Raw genomic sequence first — 11,097 nt, forward strand, 5'->3', positions numbered from 1 at the left:
ATACATATCCATGTATATTTGAAAATTACTATTAATGTTTAAGTGTTTAATAAAATTGAAGCATCTAAAGCATCATTTTAACTTTGTAAAAGTTTAAAATTATGGCCATTATTTTAGGCAGATTTAAATAAGGTAGTAGGATTTCAGAGATTGAATTTATAAACTGGAAAGGAATTAGAAAGCTCTTTTTCTGTAAGATAACCAGAAGTGCAGTCCTAAATGATTCATTCACAGATACAAAATGCCATAAGTGCTACGTTATTAATCTAGTGGAAGATTAAAGTATTATAATTGGAGAAGTTCCCTCTGATTTTCTTTTTCATGCCTTCATTCTTAATCTTACCTTGAATATTTCTCTGAGTATCTGCTGTGAGGAGGCAGTAGAGAAAAAGAATGAGGAGAAATTTAAATGTTATCGTTAAGTTTTCCATTACAGAATACAAATTTAAAAGAAAAAAAATTGCTTTTATTTCATGAATCTAATATTTTGATTAAACAAAAGCAAAACAAAAGCTTAGCAAAGGGACAAAATCTCACACAGTAGTAGAATGCAACTTGGTTTCCAACTGTGCAATTAGAGTAATGATACTCATAAAAATTATGCAATTGCCACTTTAGATCTTTTACCTAACAGATCATGCTTAACGGCCACTGTCAAAATGTTAACTTTAAAATGTGGTTGTTAATTTTTATGTCTGCTTGTCCTTTTACATTTGTTACCCTGCTATGCCACCTTGTGACAGATAAAATAAGATTTGGTTTTTGCCTGATAATGATTATGTCTAATTTTTGTCCATTAAATGGTGTTTTTGTATGAGCATAGACTCCCTATTAAAACTTTCGCTGAAACATTTTATTTACTATGCTGATTTATTAAAAACGATCTCAACAACAAAAATCCCTTACCAAAAGAGTTGGGGAGAGGGAGGGAGGCAAATCAAAGTGAGACTTTTGAAGGCTGAGAACAAACTGAGGGCTGAAGAGGGAGGGGGGAAGGGGGAGGGGGGCGATGGTCGTGGAGGGGGGCAAGTGTGGGGAAGAGCGCTGGGTGTTATATGGAAACCAACTTGGTAATAAACTATTTAAATTAAAAAAATAAGAATTACCAATAAAGATCTATTTATTTCCAGAGACAGATTCTAACAAGATAAATCTTTCCTTAGCTTCACTATCAGAAACTATTACAAACACTGTAAATATCTTTTAAAAAATAGACCTTGAACTTAAGTAATTAAATTATTTGTTGAACATTGGCTGAAACAGAACTTATGCTGCTTCTGATATCTGAACTTCCCCCAGCTTCAGAAACTTTTATTATTCTCAAAACAGCTATTTAAAGAACGTTTGTTGATATCATTGAAGATGAAAATATACATACACATCAAAGCAATAAAAAAGTTTATCAAACTACCCTGACTTACTATGCTGGATTCTATTTCTTCAGGATGGAAAGTCTCACCACTAAGAAGAGTTTGGAGTTACTAATTTCCCTGGGAACTACCGTATAGTATTCTGTTCACTGAGTCCTGATGAACTTAATAGGAGTTTATAAAACTAGAGTGTGGGAGGTCACAAAGCAAGTTGATGAACAGAGCACGTATTTACATTTTCTTTTTTTTTTAACTTTTTAAATATTTATTTACTTTTGAGAGAGGGAGAGAGAGACAGAGTACGAGCAGGGGAGTGGCAGGGAGAGAGGGAGACAGAATCCAAAGCAGGCTCCAGGCTCTGAACCATCAGCATAGACCCTGATGGAGGGCTCAAACTCAGGAACCCAGAGATCATGACCTGAGCTGAAATCAGACGCTTAATTAACCAAAGAAACCACCAAGGCACCCCTACATTTTCTTTAAAAATGCTTAAAATTTCAGTCTTTCAAACTTTACAAACTTTTAATACACGACAAAAAGTACTACAGCTAACTCCAAGAAGGAAACGATGTCACTAATATAACACCAAAAAAAGGAAAGTTGACATTTGTGAACATAAAAATAAATCATCAGAAATTTATCATTAAAGTACTGTGTCAAGAAATATCAGCTATTCCTTGGAAACCAACAGTAACTTGGTTGTTTTAAATTTTATTATTATTTTCTTTGAATGTTTACCTTTATTTTTGCAAGAGAGAGAAAGAGCGAGTGTGAGTGGAGAAGAATCAGAGAGACAGAGAGACACAGAATCCGACGCAGGCTCCAGGCTCTGAGCTGTCAGCACAGAGTCTGATGCAGGGCTAGAAATCTCAAACCATTAGACCATGACCTGGGTCAAAGTTGGCCACTTAACTGACTGAACCACCCAGGTGCCCCTTATTATTAAAAAAAAAAAATATATATATATATATATATATATATACACATATGGATGTATACATTTTTTAGAATTCTATGGAATTAATGCTTAAAACAATATAAGGTGTCATCATTAAGTTTTACTTGAATAATAAATAGGAAATAATACATTCTTTTTAAATAATAAATGGGAAAAATAATAAAGATAAATATTAATCTTCTGGGGGTACCTGGGTGGCTCAGTTGGTTGAGCATCCAGCTTCAACTCAAGCCTAAGTACAAAAGAGTGGTTTGTGGGTTTGAGCCCCGCGTCGGGCTCTGTGCTGACAGCTGGCTCAGAGCCTGGAGCCTGCTTCAGATTCTGTGCCTCCCTCTCTCTCTGACCCTCCCCTGCTCACACTGTCTCTCTCTCTCAAAAATAAATACAACATTAGAAAAAAAGAAAAAAAAGAAAAAATTAATCTTCTGAATGCTTCTTTGTATACTTAATTAAGCTAGAACTATAAGATAAATATAGATTCCTTGCTTTTCTCAAGACTAACAGTACTTTTTTGAAACTTCTCACTGACATTAAAATGTGAAAAAAATCTTAAGATCTATCAAAGAAGTTGAAGAATGACAAAAACCCAAAACCAATTTTTTAAAAGATCATATTACTTATATTGAGTCTATGAGTCCATGAGTAAATAATTATAAAATTATAAGTAAGTGCAAAGTTATATACAATATGCTAATAATTTTAAGTAGTTTTAATTATAAAGTCATAGTAACCTGCTATTTCTTGCTCTGACACCTATAAACTACTCCACATATTAGGTAATGATATAAAAATGATCAAAAGTTTCCAAAGAAAGGATGATTCAAGAATCAAGTGGGACAGAAAAAAGGATGCCTCCGAACATTTCCCAAGTTCTACTTAATTGTGAAGATATACACTGTACTTCTCTTCCAAAGTGTCAAGTTGTAAAGCCCTCAGAGCTAATAGTCATGGAAGAAACACATTTATAGAAATAATTTATTGAATAATCAAGCAATTTAAAAACAAAGGAATAACCACACAAAGCAGACACTCTTTAGAATCAACATTTGTCGAATCAACAAACTTAGAAACAAATTACAGCATAATTCTCAGTGCACAAGAGATAGAATAATCAATAACAAAGTAGATAGGAAACAGAGGGAAAGTGAAAAGAGCAGTTAAGTGTATAACAAATTTTTTAATGTAATAACATAATTTTCTCAAAGTTTTCTTGCTTGAGTTTTCAGAATTATTACCTTAGACATATTCATAACTGCACATTTCATTTTGGCTCTTATTAGATGTTATTAAATATGATTTGGTAAAGAATATTTTAAAACAATTTATTTTCAATATCAGACACACAATTGTTATTCAAAGAGCATTCATTACCCACCTACTTTTTTCCTTAGTTTCTTTGATTTCATCTTCTGTGCTCTCTTCAACATCTGCTGAGCAGTAGCAATATCCTTAAATCCCCTATTAAAAGATTAGATTTCATAAAGGAAAAACAAATATCCAGACCATATTTACATATGCATATACATGCAAACACATATCTGAATTACATACTAAAACAAATTATATTCCATTTAAGAATCTGTAATTTAACAGATGTATAGTTTCTTAAAAATGAATAATTCTTAAAATCTTGAAAAATGTCTATCCCCAAAATTTTAAAGTCTCTAAGTTTCTTAATATTTTAGTGTGAAATAGACCACATACCATTCTTTGGAAATTTTTTCTTCTTTTTCAGATTTTAGCAAACTCTTTCTGCTGATCTTTGATTCAGGTGTCCCGGATAAAGTTCTATGTTCTGATCTGGTGATAGAAAAAACTACACTAACTGAACCAACTCAAGAATATCAGCACTTTAAAAAAAAAACTACAAGCTGTTTATGTTGTCTCAAACTTGGAAATAAAATCTATTTAAGTTACAGAAAAACTTTATCTTGAAAAGTAATAAAAGTCCGCCATTAATTTAAAATGTTTACATTTCAATTACTTGAAGCATATTTCAATCCTTGTGTGGAAAGAAATGCAGCACTGGAATTTTTATTGTAATCCTTATCTCTACCTATATCACAGTATTTAAAAATTAACTTGTTTCCAGCACTTAATTTCTTTATTTCACTGACATTTTTGTAGTTGTTTTAATGAAGCTACCTCACACATTTTTTGACTGAAAACTCTGTAAAAATCATTACATTTTAACATTAAATATTTTTCCATCTCCTAAGCAAATAAATTTGTACCTAATTTTCATCATTTTACTACTTTTGTAATAACTGCAGTACCTTCATCATGGGTTGATTCTCTAGAGTCATTTAGCTTACCTGCTATTAAACTGTGAGTGTTCTGATGAAAACGAATCTTCTTTCTCATTACATAGCCACGCTTGAGCTGGATGGCTTGGTAAATTCAGTGAAGTGTCATCATATTTTAAGGTTCCAGAGAACTTATCAGAAACATAATGTATATTGAGTATAACATAAATGGAAAAATTCTAGCACTTATATCATATTACTTTACATGCATATTACTCAGTAGCCTCCCAAGAGAAACACATACAAAAACTGAAAATTATAATAAAATTAAATTTATAAAATACACATGTAAATGTCCTTTATTGTAGTGGTGAAGGATATTTTTTTGGTATAGTTTGCATATACAGAATGATTAATGGCAAAGTACTTAAAAATATCAAAAAACAAAAACTTCAAAGATTATCAAATAAATAACAGATACTGCAGTCCACTGACCTCTGACTGAGAATCTTCAGCTGTTGCCCTCCTAATGCATATTTTTGTATTTTTTAAGTGCTGTCAACTAGTGATTTTAGTCTACTGCCAAATATGCAGCTGAAGCATATCATTTTTTTTTTTTGCTACTGTGAAATAAAGTGTTGAAAGAAATCCAAAATAAAGAAAAAAATTAGGAGCCAATGAAAGAAAAGCTACATGAAAAATTACATCTGGGGATGAGGAGGAAGTCAGAGGCTTCTAAAAGTAATTGTGTTTTTCAAGTCAATAAGTTGCATTATTAATCACTGTAGCACAGCATACCCTTAAGAAATGAACAAAGGTGGAGCACTAAGAGATTTCCATGACATGTTACCTTTGGCCAGTGCCGCTGGCTTGGGAGAAGCAGTGTTTGCGGAGGGAAGCGGGCGGGATCTAAAGCTAGCCATTCTTTCTCTAAGGCAGCCTGCACAAGTAATAAACATTAAAGCACATAATTCACTTTGCATAACATTTACAAAGAGGCTTTGGAATTGTCTTTTATACTACCAATATTAAGAGAGCATAGCAAGACTTTTATGTACAAGAAAATGTGCTACTTGCTATTGTGAGACGTTATGCATCTATGTAATGCAAACACTGTAAAAAATAAAATAAGGCTTTTCATCCCCAAACTGGATAAAGTGAGAGTTTGAGCGCTCAGATGTTACAAAAAGTAAAGAAGCGCAGACTGTTCAGTGTATTTAACTGATAATTATGACTCTGAGCCAACTCTAGATGTAACTGAGGAACATAATCTTTCATCTCTTTTTAATGCAAACTTTAATATTTTCAACCAAACCTCACTATTGAAAATTTATGATTATTTTAACACATTAGTATCAATTTTTCCATGTACACTATCTATAAGATAGCTTTTCCTTAATTTTTTCAAAAATTTCACAAATTTTCTGAATAGATGGGAAGATGAATTTTGTGGCAAAATAAAAATCATCGAGACTACCATTACAGCCTCCAATTCAAGTGTGTGAATGATAAAAAATTTAAATTTAAATTTTGAGATGATCCTATTTTAAGTCCCTTTACCTTTTATTTTGAAATATCTTTATTCCATTTATGTAACTATCAAATTTATTTTACGTTTTGACAATGGCATACTAATTATGCTAGTGTTATATAATATAGGATATAATTCTCTAATTTTTTTTGGATTATCTAGTATGGTTTAGACCAGACTTCTGTGGTTCTATAATGTTTTTGGATTTTTTACCAAAAAAAAAGGATCAGATGCTCATGAACTTGTTTTTTAAAGGGTTGTAAAATAGTCAAACATTTTGTATTTTAAAATTAGAATGATTATATTCTGAGGAGAAATAAGTGCAATTTTTCATTCATAACAATGTCAGTGTTTCTTGACTATCTCTGGAAAAACCATTGGGAAGGAAAAACTAAGACGCCTGAATATAGGCCAGCAGTACAAAGACATAGTTTTAGTTATAGAACTTAGAATAACTATTTAAATTCATGTTATTTGAATAAATAGGAAACCTCTACTCAGTTGTTTGACAGGCACATCGCTGAATTTTTTCTAGGTAAACATTTTAATCACAGTTATATATCAGTTATATATGGTTTTAAAATACTTTGTTTAAAAAGTACTACTTATGATACAAACAGGATTCAGGGCTCAGAATTAAAATTTTTTTTAATATTTACTTTATTACTTTTGAGAGAGAGAGAGCGAGCGAGCAAGCAGGTGTGGGGCTGAGAGCAGGAGGGAGACAGAATCTGAAATAGGCTCCAGGCTCTGAGCTGTCAGCACAGAGTCCTATGTGGGGCTCAAACTCACAAACTGTGAGATCATGACCTGAGCCAAAGTTGGACACTTAAGCGACTGAGCCACCCAGGCTCCCCTAGGACTCAGATTTTTTCATTCTTCCTTCTGTATGACAAATAAAGAAAAATCTAGTTCCATCCCAGGAACAATCAAGGCCTATGACATTTCAGCTACCATCAAATTTGTATTCTTAATCTGGTGAAAACTACTAGAGTGAAGAGAAAATGTGAAGATGTGGAGACAATATGATAAAAGGCAATGTCCCAGAGGATTCTGGGAAGATGGCAGAGTAGGAAGACCTGGGAACGGGTCTCCCAACCTAGAAAATGATTGCACTGGCAGAATCCATCTGACATAATTAATTTGGAATTCTGGAGTCTATTGAGGCTTGTGTCTTCCAGCGGAAGACTCAGATAGTAAGTTGTGGGTAACTTTACTCAATACTAGCTCTTAGCACAGGAGCAGCTATTCTCTACTCCTGGGCCTGGAGGCAGGCAGCTCTTCATGTGTCCCAGGAGTAGCCTGTGCATAGCTTGTGGAACCAGGGTGGACAATGAGGACACTAACCCCCAAATATTGGTGATCTGTACATTGATCATTGATTATTACTTCTGATCACAGAGGTGCAAAAACAGTGGGTGTCCTTTTGTTGTACTTCTATTGCTGCAAGCTCCTGCCTCACCAGCTAAATGATTTTCAGGGGTTTTATTGGACTGGTATCCTCCCCACCCAACCCCTTCATTTTTTCTCTCTTTCACCTTTTGGGAGCCATTAAAGACTAGGATATTCATTTTTTTAAAGGCTAGAATATTCAAAAGCATCTGCATATATGTAGGAAATTAGAGTCATTCAATATACATGTCCAGAGAAAGGCATAGGCTCAGAAAAGACCCGAGAAAACCTTAAATTTGTAACTCAGGCTGATCCTCAGCACAAAGACAGCCTATAATAATCAATACAAAAACAAAACAAGAAAAAACAAAAACAAAAACAAAACCCCAGCAAGCCTTGGGGGAGAGAATCTAATTTCTAGTATTACTGTAATTATTAGATTAAATGTCCAATTATAAATAAAGAAATCATAAGCCTTACAAAGAAATGGAAAAGTTTATGGCCCAAACAAAGGAAAAATAAATCAATCAACCAAAACTACCACTAAAAAAAAGACCTCATGGCAGATCTACTAGGCAAAGACTTTAAAATAATTGTTTTAAAGATACTCAAAGATGTAAAAGGAGAGAAAATGATATATAAACAGAATGCAAATATCAATAAAGCGATATAAAATCTAAAAAGTAATCAAGAAGAAATGTCAGAGCTGAAAATTGTAATAGCTAAAATAAAATATTCACTAGTGGGATTCACTATCTCTGAGTAGGTAGATAAAGGAATCAGTGAACATGAAGATAGGACAATGGAAATTATTAAGTCTGAGAGATACAAAAAAAATTAAAGAAAAATGAACAGAACCCAAGAGACTTGTGAGACACCACCAAATGTATAAACATATGTGTCAGGGGAGTCATGGATGGAACAGAAAGAAAGGAAGAAAGAGGTAGAGAGCATATTTGAAAACACAATGGCTAAAAATTTCCCAAATTCAGTGACTGACCTGAATATAAACATCCAAGAAACTCAATGAACTTGAAGGACAACGAACTCAGAGACCGAACCCGAGACACATAATCAAACTTTCAAAAGCCAAAGATAGAATCTTGAAAGAAGCCAATGAGAAGTAACTTCTCACATAAAGGAATCCTCACTAAGACAGCCAGCAGATTTCTTATCAGAAAGTTTAAAGTCTTGAGGACAGTAGGCTGATATATTCAAAATGCTGAAAGAAAACAACAACAACAAAAAACTGTCAACCAAGAATCCTATATTGTTAATGTCCTTCAAATTCAACAGAGAAATTGATTGTCCCAGGTAAACAAAAGTTGAGAGAGTGTATTATCATTGGATCTGTCCTGAAAGAAAAATATACATATATATATATATGTGGTAAATTATAAAAGCTACTATTATTATAACAACAGTTTGTAAACCCTACTTTTTGTTTTCTACATGAGTTGAGACTAATATATTAAGAAGTATTAATCTGATTTTTTTGTTTTTTATTTATTTTTGAGAGACAGAGAGAGACAGCGGGAGCAGGGGAGGGCCAGAGAGGGAGGGAGATACCGAATCTGAAACAGGCTCCAGGCTCTGAGCCAGATGTCAGCACAGAGCCCGTTGCGGGGCTCGAACCCACAAACTGTGAGATCATGACCTGAGTCGAAGCCGGACACTTAACCGACTGAGCCACCCAGGCGCCCAGCCCCCCAAAAGTATTAATTTAAAAGCTAGTATTATTGTTACTTTGGCTTGTGATTCCACACTTAGTTTCGCATATAATTTAAGAGACTAATTCATTTAAAGAAGTTATTAGTTTAGGTTTATGAAGAGGTAATTTTGTTGTATCAACAATTGAAAGTGGTGGAGGTATAACTGTAAAGGAGAAAGTTTTTGTATGCTTTTGAAGTTAAGATGGTATAAATTCAAACTGGAGTTTTATAACTTTAGGGTATGAAGGGGGGTTGAGGAGTGATTGTTTAATCGCTACGTAGTTTTAGTTCTGCAAGTGAAGAGAGTTCCGGCTATGGATTAGATGGTGATGATGGTAACACACTTTCTGAATGTATTTAATACCATTGAATATCACTTAAAAATTAAGATGGTAGATTTTAGGTTATGTGTATCTTACAATAAAAACATGGAGGAAAAATTAAAAGGTAATATGTCACTAAAGGACTGACTGTGGAAAGAGTAGTATTGCCAGGCAAGAAACCTGATTTATATACTGGTTTTTTTTTTTAATATATAAACAAACAACTTTTCTTTTCCTTTTAAACACCTGCCAACCACCTCCGTTTTATATTCTCAGGACTCCAGCTCTTTTCTTTCTACAGCAGGACAGGGGTTCACAAAGCAGAGTGGTTGCTTTGCCATTTCACATAGCTGTGATAGAAGTCTCTTTCTTAAAAAAGCTATCTAAAGTCTGGGGAAAAATAGTCTTTAAATTGATATATAAAAGTGGAGAAACCTTTGAAAAGAGGTTTTCTTGGTTTTTGATGCAAGATCATAAACTTTTATAAGCTTCCAGAGCAATTCTTTAACTGCTATCTCAGAAATTTCTAGAAGCATAAAGAGAAGGCTGAATATAAAATGCTAAAGATACTTTTAGTAATTATATAGTCACAATCAAAACATATTACCAAGACTACTGATTTATATGAGTTCAAGCTTACTAATATCAAGTATATTTGGCAGTACTTAAAACGTTGAAAAAAGCTTTCAAAATGTCAGGAGGAATTGGTCAAGATTATAAATATACTACTGTTTAAAAATGTATATTAATATATCATGCTTACCACTGGACATTTATACAAATTTCAGTTATTACTTAAGAAAACCTTCTGTTCAGATATTCTGTAAGTTACAGCTGAGGATCTGGAAAGCTTTCTAGGTATTAGAAGACTACTAATAAATTTATTACATATTAAAAATAAACTTCAGGATGCCTAGGTGGCTCAGTCAGTTAAGGATCTGACTTCAGCTCAGGTCATGATCTCACAGTTTGTGAGTTCGAGCCTCCTGTTAGCCTTGTACTGACAGCTCAGAGCCTGGAGCCTGCTTCGGATTCTGTGTCTCCCTCTCTCTCTGCCCTTCTCATGCTCATGCTATGTCTCTAAATTATAAATAAATGTTTTTAAAAATGCATTTAAAAAATAAAATAAAAATCAATTTGAACTTAGATTTGTAACTGTGTGTTCAAAATTGAAATGTTTGACCAGATATACATGTATTTGGCTTTTTTTTGGGGGGGGGGAGAGGAAGATGGGGAGGGTCGAGAGGGAGTATCTTAAGAATGCTCCACACTCAACACAGAGCCTGAGAGCGCAGGGCTCAGTCCTACAACCCTGGGATCATGACCTGAGCTCAAATCAAGAGATGGATGCTTAACTGACTGAGCCACTCAGGCACCCCGACCATGTGTTTGGCTTTTGAACAAAGAAGAAATCATTATTCTGGTCTAGAAAATAAGGATATTAAAAAGAGGAGCTACAGAAAGAGAGAGAGAGAGAGAGAGAGAGAGAGAGAGAGAGAGAGAGAGAGAGAGAGAGAGAAAGAAAGAAAGAAAGAAAGAAAGAAAGAAAGAAAGAAAGAAAGAAA

The 11,097-nt window shown here is 33.7% G+C and overlaps 1 protein-coding gene across 6 annotated transcripts in view; it reads right to left on the bottom strand.

Moving 5' to 3' along the window:
- Nucleotides 1-11,097, bottom strand: part of LRRIQ1 (leucine rich repeats and IQ motif containing 1) — a 201,001-nt gene that overhangs the window by 93,889 nt on the left and 96,015 nt on the right. For 5 of the 6 annotated variants that reach the window (XM_029955741.1, XM_029955739.1, XM_029955742.1 and 2 more), the window contains exons 19-22: nucleotides 5,425-5,514; nucleotides 4,644-4,765; nucleotides 4,033-4,128; nucleotides 3,704-3,786 (exon numbers count right to left, since the gene is read on the bottom strand). In XM_029955741.1, the coding sequence (XP_029811601.1) occupies nucleotides 3,704-3,786; nucleotides 4,033-4,128; nucleotides 4,644-4,765; nucleotides 5,425-5,514 (391 nt within the window). Of the gene's footprint in view, nucleotides 1-343; nucleotides 368-3,703; nucleotides 3,787-4,032; nucleotides 4,129-4,643; nucleotides 4,766-5,424; nucleotides 5,515-11,097 lie in introns of all 6 variants that reach the window. The other variant, XM_029955738.1, reaches the window with a different exon arrangement.

The sequence above is a fragment of the Suricata suricatta genome, chromosome 10 (genome assembly GCF_006229205.1).
Source record: "Suricata suricatta isolate VVHF042 chromosome 10, meerkat_22Aug2017_6uvM2_HiC, whole genome shotgun sequence".
NCBI lineage: Eukaryota > Metazoa > Chordata > Mammalia > Carnivora > Herpestidae > Suricata > Suricata suricatta.